This window comes from Drosophila elegans, unplaced genomic scaffold, assembly GCF_018152505.1.
Source record: "Drosophila elegans isolate 14027-0461.03 unplaced genomic scaffold, ASM1815250v1 contig_149, whole genome shotgun sequence".
Lineage (NCBI taxonomy): Eukaryota > Metazoa > Arthropoda > Insecta > Diptera > Drosophilidae > Drosophila > Drosophila elegans.
This window is the reverse complement of record NW_024545513.1, coordinates 24,810,592-24,825,429: the sequence shown is the minus strand read 5'-3', so window position 1 is coordinate 24,825,429 and position 14,838 is coordinate 24,810,592. Positions and strand designations below refer to the sequence as shown.

The 14,838-nt window shown below is 38.6% G+C and overlaps 5 protein-coding genes across 8 annotated transcripts; 2 read left to right on the top strand and 3 right to left on the bottom strand.

The window, feature by feature from the left end:
* Nucleotides 1-1,692: 1,692 nt before the first annotated feature.
* On the bottom strand, nucleotides 1,693-4,331 carry LOC108148180 (lipoamide acyltransferase component of branched-chain alpha-keto acid dehydrogenase complex, mitochondrial). The gene is made up of 4 exons (XM_017275082.1): nucleotides 4,155-4,331; nucleotides 2,832-3,521; nucleotides 2,371-2,769; nucleotides 1,693-2,312 (listed from the first exon to the last, which is right to left on the bottom strand). The coding sequence occupies exons 1-4, from the start codon at nucleotides 4,224-4,226 to the stop codon at nucleotides 2,079-2,081; spliced, it is 1,395 nt and encodes a 464-aa protein (XP_017130571.1). The 5' UTR covers nucleotides 4,227-4,331; the 3' UTR covers nucleotides 1,693-2,078.
* Nucleotides 4,332-4,641: 310 nt separating this feature from the next.
* On the top strand, nucleotides 4,642-5,395 carry LOC108148124 (translation machinery-associated protein 16 homolog). The gene is made up of 2 exons (XM_017274974.2): nucleotides 4,642-4,751; nucleotides 4,820-5,395. Exons 1-2 carry the CDS (start codon nucleotides 4,749-4,751, stop codon nucleotides 5,369-5,371), a joined length of 555 nt encoding a protein of 184 aa, XP_017130463.1. The 5' UTR covers nucleotides 4,642-4,748; the 3' UTR covers nucleotides 5,372-5,395.
* Nucleotides 5,396-6,072: 677 nt separating this feature from the next.
* LOC108148165 (cytochrome c oxidase copper chaperone) lies at nucleotides 6,073-6,751 on the top strand. Of its 2 annotated transcripts, none has more exons than XM_017275064.1 (3): nucleotides 6,073-6,182; nucleotides 6,252-6,436; nucleotides 6,510-6,751. In XM_017275064.1, exons 2-3 carry the CDS (start codon nucleotides 6,279-6,281, stop codon nucleotides 6,592-6,594), a joined length of 243 nt encoding a protein of 80 aa, XP_017130553.1. In that variant the 5' UTR covers nucleotides 6,073-6,182; nucleotides 6,252-6,278; the 3' UTR covers nucleotides 6,595-6,751. The 2 variants fall into 2 exon arrangements, with proteins under 2 accessions (XP_017130553.1, XP_017130554.1); XM_017275065.2 differs by having other exon boundaries at nucleotides 6,101-6,182; nucleotides 6,249-6,436.
* Nucleotides 6,752-7,193: 442 nt separating this feature from the next.
* LOC108148163 (microsomal glutathione S-transferase 1) lies at nucleotides 7,194-8,431 on the bottom strand. Of its 2 annotated transcripts, XM_017275060.2 has the most exons (4): nucleotides 8,191-8,431; nucleotides 8,088-8,123; nucleotides 7,914-7,993; nucleotides 7,194-7,480 (listed from the first exon to the last, which is right to left on the bottom strand). In XM_017275060.2, the coding sequence occupies exons 1-4, from the start codon at nucleotides 8,365-8,367 to the stop codon at nucleotides 7,228-7,230; spliced, it is 546 nt and encodes a 181-aa protein (XP_017130549.1). In that variant the 5' UTR covers nucleotides 8,368-8,431; the 3' UTR covers nucleotides 7,194-7,227. The 2 variants fall into 2 exon arrangements, with proteins under 2 accessions (XP_017130549.1, XP_017130550.1); XM_017275061.1 differs by lacking the exon at nucleotides 8,088-8,123 and having other exon boundaries at nucleotides 8,191-8,430.
* A 105-nt stretch (nucleotides 8,432-8,536) lies between these two features.
* On the bottom strand, nucleotides 8,537-12,887 carry LOC108148164 (microsomal glutathione S-transferase 1). 2 transcript variants are annotated; one of them, XM_041710771.1, is made up of 3 exons: nucleotides 12,815-12,887; nucleotides 9,948-10,396; nucleotides 8,537-9,554 (listed from the first exon to the last, which is right to left on the bottom strand). In XM_041710771.1, the coding sequence occupies exons 2-3, from the start codon at nucleotides 10,196-10,198 to the stop codon at nucleotides 9,302-9,304; spliced, it is 504 nt and encodes a 167-aa protein (XP_041566705.1). In that variant the 5' UTR covers nucleotides 10,199-10,396; nucleotides 12,815-12,887; the 3' UTR covers nucleotides 8,537-9,301. The 2 variants fall into 2 exon arrangements, with proteins under 2 accessions (XP_041566705.1, XP_017130552.1); XM_017275063.2 differs by lacking the exon at nucleotides 12,815-12,887 and having other exon boundaries at nucleotides 9,948-10,569.
* Nucleotides 12,888-14,838: the final 1,951 nt, after the last annotated feature.

Here is a 14,838-nt window from a genome sequence, read left to right as displayed (position 1 = left end):
ACCGAAATTTACTGAAAATGTACACTTTTTTAATGAACATTTTTTAGTTTAACACAGTATTTTTGCAAAATTAACAGTATTATAATGTCATGTATTAGAAGCCGATCTAGCTATATTTCTTTTAGCTTAACTTTCACCTGGCTACACTGATATCCTACCGCCACGCGGAAAATAACGTGCTCAGCAACTGAGCAGAGTCAAATGGATGCTAAAATTAAATTAATCTTGCTGCAAAACAAAGTTGAACAAGAAAGAAAGCAAACTTCGGCAAGCCGAAGTTCATATACCCTTGCAGCTATTGCATGAATTAAATACTTTTGAAAATATTTAAATTATGATTTACTTGAGTATATGCTGAAAAACATTGAAACTATGATGATTTGCAGCTCAATTATTAGATAGTTATTTTATATATTTTTATTATTTCTATGAGAGCTATATGCTATAGACGTCCGATTTTGATAAAATTTAAACCATAATTCTGAAATAATTAAACATTGCTATATGTCGAAGAACTAAACAAAAAATTAAAAAGCAGAAAAGTTATAATATTTTTTCATTTATTTTTCCGATTGTTCCTATGGGAGCTATATGCTATAGTCGTCCGATTTTGATGAAATTTAAAACATAATTCTGAAATATTTAACCATTACTATATGTCGAAGAACTAAACAAAAAATTAAAAAACAGCAAAGTTATAATTTTTTTTCATTTATTTTTCCGATTGTTCCTATGGGAGCTATATGCTATAGTCGACCGATTTTGATGAAATTTAAACCGTAATTCTGAAATATTTAACCATTACTATATGTCGAAGAACTAAACAAAAAATTAAAAAACAGCAAAGTTATAATTTTTTTTCATTAATTTTCCGATTGTTCCTATGGGAGCTATATGCTATAGTTGTCCGATCCGGCTCGTTCCGACTTATATACTACCTGCAATAGAAAGACAACTTTTGGGAAAGTTTCATGCAGATAGCTTTAAAACTGAGAGACTAGTTTGCATATAAACGGACGGACAGACGGACAGACGGACGGACAGACGGACAGACGGACGGACAGACGGACATGGCTAGATCGACTCTACTAGTGATGCTGATCAAGAATATATATACTTTATAGGGTCGGAAACGTCTCCTTCACTGCGTTGCAAACTTCTGACTGAAATTATAATACCCTCTGCAAGGGTATAAAAACGTGTATGTACATTGTACATACCCTCATAGCGAGTAATGCGAGTTTTACGCAAAAGTGTTCTTAAAAATATACGAGTTCTTTTTTCTGGCTGGTTGTAATAGCAGGGCCATTAAGCGTAGATAGGGACATTTTGGGAGGCGTTAATTCAAAAGTCTTACTTTAAGGACTTTTAATGGACCCTAGAGAACTTATAAGAGTAGCAATCAATAATTTTAAGATTATATTACTCTACGATTTAATGATCACTGTTTTTGCAATTATTTTTTATATTTTACTTTTTATACCAAAAGCTAAAATAAAAAACTCTAAATCTAAGAGATTTCCAGGACATCCGGAACCTAAAACTAACTGCCCTTAATTCCAGTTTTAAAGGATGCAAGAGGTGGACCAATCACAAAAAGCCGCCACAAGGCCACAAAGACAAAGCTGTAAACCAATTACAAATATTTTACAACTGACTTAGGCGCCGTGAGAATATGCAAAAAGATGGTGCTGCTTTACATAAACCGTTTTGGATATTTATTGGACAGCCATTAAAACAAAGCTTTAAAATAAATGCACACACTACAGTTGAACTGTACGCTAAAGCTGCTGCTTAACAAACTACAAAGAACTGATATGCGGTATAAATGCATGGGTTAACAAAGAAAAATATAAGGAAGCCAGCCATGTGCGCCAGGAGCTTAAAGTAATCGAGGAGCCGCTCAGAGCAGCGTGCCTCCTATAAATGCACGTTTCGGGGATGGGCGGCGGCACATGGCACATGTTCCAGAGCAAAACGGATTGATGTACAATTTACACAATTAGTTATATGTCTAGATAAATGCATGGGGTACAGTACAGTGTACAGCCTAATGCGTGGGAGTTGAATCACTGGAGTTACTGCAGCAGGAATAGAGCCGGCTGCTCCAGATACTGCTTCCAGACGTTCGAGAAACTGGCCATGGTCACGCCGTCGATGACGCGATGGTCGGCGGACCAACTCACGCTCATCACATAAGCCTTGACCACCTCATCCTTGTCGTTGAAACGCGGCACCACCTTGGTCCTTCCCATCGCTCCAATGGCCACCTGAGGCGCCATAATGCAGGGGTGCGTGTAGGTGCCGCCAATCTAAGGGATTCACAAGGTAATCATAACGTTTGCCACACAACAACTTAACACTACTTACAACTCCGATGTTGGAGAGCGAGAAGGTGCCATCGGCAAAGTCCGCTGGGCTCAGGGAGCCAGTGCGTCCGCGCTCCACGAGTGCGTTTAGATCCTTGGCAATCTCGATGATGGTCTTCGCCTGGCAGTTCTTGATGTTCGGCACCACCAAACCTTGCGGCGTATCGATGGCCACGCTAATATTGTGAGCTCCCCTGAAGATCAGAGACTCGCTGGCCAAGTCCAGTGAGCTATTAACAATTGGATACTTGGACAGGGCAATGCTGGCGGCCTTAATGCAAAATGGCATGAAGGTAAGCTTGGGTACTCCCTTCTCCTGGGCCACCGCCTGCAGTTGGCTGCGGAATTTCACCAGCTGTGACATATCAATCTCGTCGCTGTACGCAAAGTGCGGAATTTTCTGGGGGAAGAAGACAATGCTTATTTGGGATACTTATGGCAATTAACATTATGACCACTTACCAGGGATTCCGTCATCGATTTGAGCATGGCTTTGCGCACTCCCTTGAGCACCTCCACCCGATCGGCGGGTGCAGAAACAGCAGGAGCAGGAGCAGCTGCAGCAGTAGCACTAGCACCTGGTTTCTTAGTTACCAGCGTGGGATGTGGCACATTTGTGCCCGGTGGCACCTGCCCCAGGAACTCCAGTATATCGCCCTTAAGCACACGACCATGCTTGCCCGTTGCCGGTACCTTGGCCAGATCCAACTGATGCTCCTTGGCCAGGCGACGAACGGAGGGCGTGGCGGGTGTGATCATACGACCGCCAGTGCACGTAGCGGTTGCTCCCGTTGCTTGCGACTGCTCCGTTTCGCTGGCAGAACTCTCAGAGGATGTGGAGGACGAAGAGGAGTCATCCGCGTCATCGCCCTCCTCGTCCAGCACATCGAAATCCACCAGAGGCTTGCCCACCAATGCGATCTCATCGATGCTGTGGTGGATCTTGGTGATCTTGCCATCGTAGCGACTAGTGATCGTCACCGATGCCTTGTCCGATTGCACCTCGCAGAGGTTGTCGAACTGCTCCACAGTGTCGCCCACTTTCACGAACCACTCCTTGACGGTCACCTCGCGGATGCCCTCACCAATGTCGCTGAGGTGGAAGGAGACCGTCTTGTCCAGACTGGGAGTCACATGCAGGCAGCGTCTCAACTATGAGGGAAAAAACATTTTAGTTAGTTTAATATTTACTAGAAGGCAGTTTAAGTTGGGAAAAAAATTGTTTTAATTGAGACAACACATTTTTACATTTGTAAAAATATTTTTATAAATATTTTAGTTATGCTTACTACATAAGCCATTTAGCACTTTTAAAATTCAATATTATATTAAGGTTACAATTTGAAGTATCTTTATAAGAAAAGCGTTTTAACTTTGCAATACAATTTTAAGCAACATAAATATTTTTCTACAATTAAATATTTTGATAAACTACATTTGTATAATAAAATATGTATTTTAAAGTACTTATGCTTTAGTTTTGAGTCATATTTTAAAATCTTCATAATTATATTATTAAGCAACATCTACACTTTACAAAAAAATAATAATTTTTAAAAATGGAATTCAAAATTAGAAATCAAAAATAGGACCTGAAACCTTCTGATCTTTAATCTTATTTTTTTCCGTGTAACGAAAACAAATTCGCTCCGATTAAAAGAGTGCGGAGATAAGTATTTCCCTCTTGCTCGAACGCACGCTAGGTGTTTTTGAGATTACATAACGGCGGTGTTGTTTTTCTTTTGCCAAGGAATGGACTGACGGCAGTTTTCTGGGAATACTTACTGTCGCCTGGCGGGAAATGCAGTTCCTGAGCAGCCAACAGGTAGCGCCATTTCTGAGCAGGTGTGTTGCCATTTAGCGGGGACTTTGGGGCCTGGAAATGCACGGGAATAGACGCGGATCGGTTCGGATCGTGGGTTTTAGCCTCATGCGATCGAGCAGGTGTGTGTGTATGTGTGCAAAAACATATGATTCTGTCTGGAGATGGACTGGAAACTATCGATATCTAGTGCACGATCATTGGATTAAATATTGGCATTAGTATAAATACAGCTATTATATTTGTCTCTTAGATTTGCAAATGTATTTTTTATGAAAACTTTACCTATTATTTTTTTAAGGCTACATGTAAAAAGAAAACAATTTTTTGAAGATTTTCAGAAAATGCTTGATGATCGAACTAGAAGAACAAAATATTAGATAAAGATTTAGAAGAAAGAAAATATTTGAATAGGAACTGAGTTGAAACTAAAGATCGGTCAACTCAAACTATCGTTTAAAGTAACCACCACTAGTTACTCAGCTGATCGCGAGCCGCATGTGCCCGCCAGCGTTTACCAACACTAGAATCAAAACAACGTGAAACTACGCATCAAAATGGTAAGAATGCAGTAAACATAGTGCTTGATGTAGAACTAAAATAAGGTTTACTACTCCACAAACACCAGACGAATCTTCGCAAGGAATTGGAGAAGTGCAAGCACCCAAATAGCCGAAAAACCAAGGCGTTGGGCAAGAAAGCCCGTCGCCAGAATCACAAGCACCGAGTGCGTTTGGGTCATGCCATCAAGAGCAACATAACCGGCGAGAAATTGAGCTGGTTTCTGGGCCAAATCGATGGGGGACGCACCGAACCGCTGACTCCACAGGAGCTGGAGGATCTGATCGAACTGTATTTCACCCGGTTCGACGAGGAACTGGAGCAGATCAACCTGAAGCAGTCGATTGGCAAACATCGGGCCAATCAGCATGCCGCCCGCAAGGATGTGATCACCATGACGCTGGAGAAGGAGCGCAACGAGTTCCGAAGCGGCGGCCTGGAGCTGATGAACCTCTGCGATCCGCTCAAGCTGAAAATGCTGCGCGAGTGGGACGGCAGTGCGCTGAGTGTGCAGCACCTGAAACTCGACCTGGTGTCCTACAACATGCTGCAACGGCTCAAGGTGGAGCAGTCGGCGAAGAAGGAGCAGGCCGCCAACATCGAGCAAATGGAAACATGAAATAAATAAGAATAAAAACCAAAATCCTTTGTTGACATTTGCATTCGGCTGTTGTGCAACACTGTTCGATGTCGATGGGCCACAGCTGTTCTGTGTTGTATAATGTTCTTTGCCAGGGCTGTCGCGTGTCCTGAAATCTATATCATGGATTTCAAAATCATCGTTTGTGTTTGCCATAAATTTGTAGTTCACAGTATATAAAAAAAAAATGATTCCGTATTTTTAGTTTATTTTAAATGTACATCGGCAATCGTCTTCACAGCTATTAAAATATAATGGAAATACAAATACTTGTGCTCTTATTTGTTTATCTTCCTGACCTCCAGTCGGCTGAAACACACTGCAGAATGTAGAAAGGTTGCAAAAATAACCCAGATACATAATTAATTTGACATTAATATGAAGTCAGTATACATTAATAAAATGGAATTTTTTGTATGTCAAAATATAGATGTATGCCATTGGCTTTAAAATTGCTAAGCGTAATACAATAAAATCTCTTAAGCCACAATATGTTTAGTTGCTAATCATATATTAATAAAAAGATTCATTTATTTGAACAAATATAATACAACATAAACTAGAATATAACATCGAAATTTGTTCTGAATGCTTGCATGGTTTAAATAAAATTAAAAAGCTAAGCAAAAAAAAAAACGGTGAACGATAGTTCTGGCGATACCTACCAACTCTAGTTTTAAAGCGATATACGTCAGACCTTTGACAACCCTGTTCAGTGAACTTGAATTTAGTTATTTTTGTGTGCTGTGCGCCGATAAACCGAATTGTGGTGAAATATCTGTCTCGAAACGTGAGTTTTATTATATAAACAAACGTGAAGAGTTTTCTGTAACGCCCAGTCTATTGGTTCCCCCAGCAGCAGTTAGTGAGGCAACCGAATTGTAGAATGGGCAACAGCATGTCCCAGGGAGCCGTAGCTCCAAGTGTTTCGGCTGCTCAGCCGGTGGCCACCGCATCCGCAACCGCTCCAGCTGCCGGCGAGAAGCCCAAGACCTGCAAGGCCTGTTGTGCCTGTCCGGAGACCAAAAGGGCACGTGACGCCTGGTGAGTGTGAGAGTGCCACATGACGCAACCACATGGCTAATACATAAATGTCTCCCCGTCCAATCTCCTCCAGCATTGTGGAGAACGGCGAGGAGAACTGTTTGGCGCTGATTGAGGCGCACAAGAAGTGCATGCGCGATGCCGGCTTCAACATATAATTATCCTGGCAAATCCCGGATGAGACTCAGGGACTAGGCTGCTAGTCCTGCAGATTCCCAGTGCCAGGTCCCAGTTCCCCGGATTCCCTCTCCACATCCACTGTTTGTTTTTGTTGCATCTCAAGCTAATTATAGAACTAAATTAATTGAAAATCAAGCGGTTTGTGATGTTTTTATTCTTGCATAGCGCCTACTTAGGATTTCCCGTGGAAGTATGTAGTTTTCTTATTTATTTTTTTTATCAGATTCTCAGTTAGACAAAAATTATATTTAAAATCAGTTTTCCTTATTTTATTGACCATGACTTTGAAAAATTTTTTATGGTCATTGTAAATGGTCAAATGTCTATTTCCTATAAGCGCACCAATTATATTTAGAAAAGTAACGGTTATCTTTAACTAATTGAATTTGTTTGTTTTTTATAAAAATCGTATAGTTTATCTACTTGTATTTCATATATGGAGATTGAGGGACTTTTAGAATCTCATTATTTTTTAACTTTTTTGATTTATAAGTTGTAAATATACTTACCCTTTGATTCCAGTTTAATATTTCTAAAGCTAAACCCAAAAACTAAACCAGAAATAAAGCTTGTAGCATTTACGGGTTAAGCCAATAGGGACTAGAGTTTATTTAGATAAAGCTTAGGGTGCGCAAAGCGACTACGGCGGCCATGTAGAAGGTAATCAATAGCATAGTACCGAAGGCTAAGATTCTCGACGGCTGCGGAACCGGATAAACGGCGTAGACCAGGGTGTGGATAATCCTGGCCACGGAGGCCACTCGAAACAGATTACAGGCGACTCCGACACTCGGATTGGTACTAATGTAGATCAAGGACATGATAAAGTACGGCAGAATGTTCTCCATGTCATTACGATGCGCTCTGGAAGGTGGGGTAAAAATTAAATTAAATGATTGTAAAATACAAGTACTATTCAAAGCTCAAGAAAAAATTTGTCTTTTGAGGGTGAGCTGAAAATCGCTATGGGACTATAAGCTATATTTTAAGTACCTTTAAGTGAGCCTCAGCCTAATTTAAGTCGTCAACAATGATACTTAATAGTATAGCTATTTTGATGATTAGCGGAGTAACTCGTTAGTTATTGACACACAAATACCGATTTAAAAGTAGTTAAATCTTGAAGTGTAATAAGAAATGTTATTTTGAACAAAATCCAGGGCAGTCAAAGATAAAGATTCGAAGATTGTATTGTGCAAACTCACATACTTAGTGACTTTTTTTTATAAGATTAGTCCTAAAGCTTTGTATACGCGGAATTATAGAATTACAGATTAGGAATATAACAAAAACTCACCTTCTAACGCGCTCCACATGCGGATCATTAAATTGCACTTCGAGATTCTTGAAGAACAGATCCTCCTGGTTGGGAAATATCTAAAAAACGAAAAGAGCAACCATTTTTAGAGTCTTGCCAAACAGGTTAAGCGAATTAATCTAGGGTGATCACGATGACTTGTGGCTATTTTACCTTGCGTCGCAGTGCCAGCGGTACGAGTACCAGCAGCTGTGAATGGAATGTCGGATTGGTGGTGACCTTTGAGCAAGTGCAGCGACACAATGGCTTAGCTTACCTTATACCGGAAACGCTGTATGGCCGTCAGGAGCGACATGAGCAGCATCTTCACCACCAGCACCGTGGCCCAAAAAAGGTAGCAGCAGAAGACGGGATTTTCCAGGGTAAACATTTCACCAGGCGGCCTCATCGTCTGGCTGTCATTTGTGTTTCCACTTCCAACTGGGGTCGACATGGCGGATGAGGTATGTGCGTTCGCTTTGAGCCGACTTCGACAAATGATAAAAATGATCACCGCACTCAGCTCATTGTGGAGATCATTAAAACACGCGGCCAAACTGGTTACGAATTGCGTCGAACCGAATCTACGGTGCTGTGCAGCAATGGGACGGGTAATATTTATATTCTACCCAGATGGTGAGCTAAACTACTATTTAAAATGTTTAAGTTCCTTAGACTATATTTTAGAATTTTTATATATCTCTAAAACATAGGTATGTATACCTATACCTACAGAAAAAAGGTATTACAAAACTATTCTCCTTTTCAGGGAGGTACTATTTTTATTTTACCGATAAAACTATTACTTATGTTATCTAAAATTTTCCTTTTGATTTGTAAGTCTAGTCCTCGAGACTAATATTTTTTCTGAAACGTATTCAAAGTAAATACTGGACCTTTGTAAAATTAATATTAATACTTTTTTGTGCGTACATTCTACAAGTGTCAGTTTATTTAAAACAAAAAATTGAGATTCATCTAAAGAACATTATAATTATAAAAGGTTTCTAGCTTCTAGTTTTAAATCCTTATATTTGCCACTACAAAGAATAAGTGAATCCTTAAAAAAAGGCATTTTAGATATTTGCTCCTAAATGGAAAAAATGTATATTTTTTGCTCTATTGGTTGGATATTAAAATTAATATTCATAGAGAACATTTTATGATAGTTTTATTACGGAACCATTTAATGTATTGTAAAAATGACGCAAATGACCTAATTTATAAGGTGTGTGAGAAATTCCTATATATATAAATTCAAGCTATACACACATCTATACTTTTTACTGAACAAAAGTACCTAATAGTACCTGGACATCACTGGTGCTGTTTAAATATGAGAGAGTGAGGTGAGTAGTAAAGTTGGGTAAGTGGGGGTCACTACCGGTCTAAATGTACTTAATACAGCAAAAGAGTACGTAGCCCGCCTCGAAGCAAGTGATGGCGAAGGTGGTGAAGAAGGCCAGGGCTCTGGCTGGTTGTGGAACTGGGATTAGTGCGTAGACCAGCGTGTGGAGCAGCCGGGCACTTGCTCCGATGCGGATGAGCAAACGGGCGGTCAGGGGATTCGGTCCACTGGCCACGTAGACCAGCGACATTAAAAGGAAGGGCAGAATGTTTTCCAAGTCGTTGCGATGGGCTCTGCAAGAAGTCGTGATTAAAACAACAATATAGTACTTTATAGATCTAAGTTCAGTAATATTAAAACCTCATAATTGTTTTTTAATAATCCTAATAACAAGAACCATATGAGAAGTGATTTCCAACATCCTAAGATTGATTCTAGAAAGTTGATGAACGCGAATTCTTCAGCTTACATATTCTTCTCCTAAGAAGAACACACACTATTTTTGAATAATAAAATATACGTTACATACATATATTTAAGGTCGAAATTTTGTACCTCAAAATAAATCCTCACAAATAAATCCTTGTATAAAAATAAACCTTATTGCTTAAATTCAGTCAAGTGATATTTACCAAACTTAAAATTGGATTGCTAAATTTACATGGTATAGGTATATTTTAACTTACCGTCGGACTCGCTCCACGCCGGGGTCTCCGAATCGAACCTCCGGGCTCCGGCTGATTCGCAAATCCTCCGGGTTGGCGAACGTTTTGGTCTTCATCCGCTGACGGGCCGTGAGTAGCGACATCACCAGCATTTTGAGCACCAGCAGACTGGTCCAGAACATGTAGCAGCCCATCACGGGATTTGATTTGCTCAGCAGCACCAGCCGGAAGGCGGCGGTAGTGGGTGTGGCATCAGTCGGTCCGTTGTCCATGGCAAAAGCTCCGTTTCCTTCGGCCGTTCGCAGGTTATTGCCTTGGCCAGGTGCTCGATGGCCGCAGGGGTCACAACAGGTGCCGCGATTCCCTCAACGGACCTCATTTTTACATTATCATTACTCAATAATTGAACGGAAATACCGCCACCCAGCCCCATATTTTTTGGTTATTTCGCAAAGAATATATATTTAGACCTTTAAAAAAATCGATTTATATTATATAAGGTACGCAGTAAAACCAAGAATTAAATATAGCTTTTTGTGTTAAGTAAAGGGGTTGCCTAAAAAAGCATGATATATTTCACTTAATCGCTGGCTTAAGAAGAACTTAGTCAACTAATTCAATTTAAACAAATGTATATTTACACAAAAACAGGATGATTAAGAGAATTCAAATATAATACAAGTTAAATATGCTAGTAGGTATTTATTCATTTAATAATGTTTTGAGTAAGCCAAAATTCTTATTTTGGTTTTAAATAACCTATTACAGTTGTTACTCTTTGCAGTCAAATTTTTTATAAATTTCTTAAACTTACTTGTTTTTAAACCACAGCCCAATTGCAAGCAAAGCTTTTGAAGCCGTATAAAAGTGGCATGAAAAAAGACTGCAGCCCAAAAGACTGCTATAAGAAAGTAATGGCGCGCTTTATTTGATATATTCATTTTTTTTTAATGTAAATGTTTATTGTGACTAGCGCACTGCTGCCCAAGAGGCAGCTTAATCTAATCGGTTACAATATATTTCTAATATTATAATTATTTTTAATGCAAGTAAATATGTACTTAACTCACTTGGAATTAAATACCAATTTGATATTTTAAGGGAATTTATCACCAATTCGAAGACAAGGCCGGAGGAACGGAAGCAGACAGATAGGGAAAAAGAGAGCGAGCATTTCACGCTTTCAATGCGTGGGGGCCACTATATTATCACTATCAGCTTGTGTACAAAAACCACAGAAATCATTAAAATATATATACAAATACGCATATGGGTGTGTTTGTACATTCTTTAGTTTGTCAGCGTCTTTCAGCCAGACGAAAATGAATTGAAACGAGGCAATTCCGCCGTCTGATTAGATGTCTGCTCCTTAATGGAGACCCACTCGAACTGAAACGGGAAACATGGCGGTTGTGATCCCCGATCTGGGCTTCAAATAATTGCATAAAGCATTAATGTTCTACATATGTATATGCATAGAGATACAAGTTGCGTAAGACTGTTGTAACTACGGTTCCAGTGATGACATTTTCGCAACGATTTTCTATTCATCTTAAATTTGTTATATTTCTGTCGTTAACCAAGTTCCATTAATATTACTTATTTAGCAGTCAAGTTATGTATGATAAGTCCCCAGTAATCCCATGAAATTTTCACCAAACATTTCATATAACTTGATATATAAAATAAATAATATTAGGTTGCATTGTTCAAAAAAGCTTAATAACTAGTTTGGGCCGGTAAAACAAGTTTGAACTTACTTTGCCACCCCAATGTATAAAAACACATTTATCTACAAGCGATGACGTATTCGCAAGAAATGGTCTTTGGTCCCGTCTAAATTTAGTCAAAGAGTTCTTTTTGATTCTGGTTTGCCTTCATTATTTTATTTTTTGTTGTTTTTTTTTTTTTTTTTTTTTTTTTGCTTTTAATGAAATACACGCTCCAACACATCGAATTTGTTCTCAGCCGCAGTCAAAGTCGGCGTCATGACGACGACATCACGTAAACCGTCCAAAGTCCAAACCGCCAGACCACTTTTTGTGGTGTCGTCGTTGCTGTTCCTTCTAGTCTTCTCTGGGTTTTTGCCCCATGACGAATTGGGTTTAATACACGTAGTCGAACATAGCAGACATGCCCCAATACCCATAATTAGTCCCTCATCTATAACTCTTCAACATATTTTATACGAATTGTTGGACAGCCTTTGGTTACCTGACTTTAAGAGTCAAAGAAAATTAACTGGAATATAACTGGATTAGAAATAATAAATGGAAAACATGCCCAATGTATTACCATAATTTGTACAAGTATTTGAATTAAAAGTTTATATAATTTTAATGGATTTCTCCGTAAATATACAACAAAATTTTTATTCAGAAGCCAATTGCCGAAATTTGTTGGGCTTTCACATGTTAATCAAGCTTTCTAAATCAAGAATTTATTTAAGATTTACAAACTTCGATACTGCAAAAACGTACATTTGGAATCTATCTTTCATCTATTTCCATAATTCTCAGAAATTTAATCGCCCCTTCAATTGGACTCTCGAGTAATTTGAACCCGTTGTGTCACTAGATTGCGATAAGCACGGCGAACTTTGTTTAATAAGTGGCTTTAAGGCTTATACCTCATAACGATAACCGGCGACAATTATAAAACAAAGGCATTAAATGAATGAAGCAGATAATAAAAAAGTATTCAAAACCCCCTTATCAGCAAAGTACAATCCATCTAGAAAGCAGCGCACAAAAAAAACAAAAAAGGAAATAAAAACTTAATAAAACCAGCAAGCGACTCATTCGCCTTTCACATGTAGGTATTGCACCAGTATATAGAAAAAATCACTCACGCCGCTGATTCAAAGTCCGTCTATATGTCATAGTCACCTGAATGTTTCCTCCTTCTATATATAGAGTATGCCTAGGCCTCTGAAGTTGTGCGCTAAATGCCCGAATGTATAATCTGTCCAAAATCCAATGGAATTCTAGGCTCGATCATTCGGGAAATTACCCACAGACGGACGACACTCTTTGGGTCCCGATAACGGAAAGCAATATAGGTATACATGTATAGCCTATATACATATACTGATGCCACGACGGGGCCTGTTGAGACTATGGTACTATATGCGGTCTGGGTCTTGTCTACGTGCGGCCAACTGCTAATCGGTTTGAAATGCAGCTCTTTTTATGTCTGTCGTTGTAAAATATATAGACAATCCCAAACTAAAGCATTATTCAGCTAGTTTCAGTTTTCAATAGTTTAATATTTCTGAATAAATTTTAATTTTATAGACTTACCTTGTTTGAGACCTATGGCAATTTAATTCGTCAAAAACGTAACTTGATCTTTAAAAATTCCATTGCTAGGCAAGCAAACAATTTTAATCCAGCATAGAAATACAATTTTTTAACTGCTTATAAGAAACTATTCCATCAAAAGGGTAATATAATGTTGCTTCATAATATTTTCGTAATGATCATAACAATATTTACACCATGTTATCTTTAGTTAATCGATATCTGTTAGCGAAATCAGTTTACCAAACATTGTTGAAGTGATTTCATCCGTTTAATGTAATATAACCGTCGATTACAAAGTCCACAAATAAATATGGCTCTATAAAAAAGGTGGAATCGGTTACATTGGTTTGTTTATTAGCGATATCGGCGATTGGGGCCCGACCAGACCAAGTCAAGATAAGCCAGGCACCTGGTCTTTGTTACAACATAAACAAATTAGTGACGACAGTGCCGGACTTTGGATTACGGTCTAAACAGAAGATAGCCTTCCCAACTCGAGGGCCTGGTTTATTTGCGCATTCATGGTTGGCCCGATTGTCTAGCTGCTTAAGTCTTATCAGACAGACATAATTACCTTATTTAGCGCATAACAAGCTGAGGGCATTAACCCATTCTGGTATATTATTTCGGATATTTTAAGGGATTTCGGAGGATTAAATAGAGTGAAAATGGTGTTATATAAAAGATTTTCTTGAATCTGGGAAAATATAAATTTTCTTGGTATTAGATAAATAAATTGCCTAATTTTGGTATAATATATATTCTCATCATATTTTTGAACACATTATATTGAAAATTATTATCTAGAAAACCGTTTGGTTTTTGTTTTTTGAAGTCGTAACACATGAACACATGATGAACACATATGTACATAATAAGTTATTCTCTTACTGATTTTAACAGATCTATTATGTATATGAATTTTGTAATTATTACCTAGGAAGCTTTTTAATTTTCATTTTTAAAGTTGTAACCCATCTTAAGGGATACATTGTAAAAAGTAATCAGACAAACGCATGATTTTTAACATACATATAAAGAAATGGGGGAATGGAAGTGGGTTCCCAAGATGGGGGATGGAGATGGGGACGGGCACGTTTCGCTTGTAGTTCTCGTAATTTGTTTTCGTTTTGTCACACTGCGGACTTTGGAATGCCAAGCAAATTACACAGCATTCGGTGAGTATTACGTACATATGTATGTATGTACATATGTAGAATAAGATGTGTGAATGTGCAGTGGCGTATTATCGATACGGTGGCAGGGGTTCAAAGGTCACACGAAGCATTTGCGTGGTGGTGCTCATTGGCCATTGATAATGGAAGTGCCCCCACACACAAAAACACAAACCTACATTTGTATGTACATTGAAATGTACTTCAATCTTAACTTTGTTTGCGCCCGACACTGCGTATTAATTAATCTAGTTGTCAAGCATGGCGATCAAACATAGGCGCTGTCTCTTTCTTCTTCCCAAATTCCGTTTATTCTCCTCGTCTCTCTTGCTTCATCCGCAAAAGAATTGCTCATCACGATGGATAACAAGGAAGAATTGAGTTGTGTCCTATATCTTTTATCACAGAAAACTTACATTTCGTAATAGATTT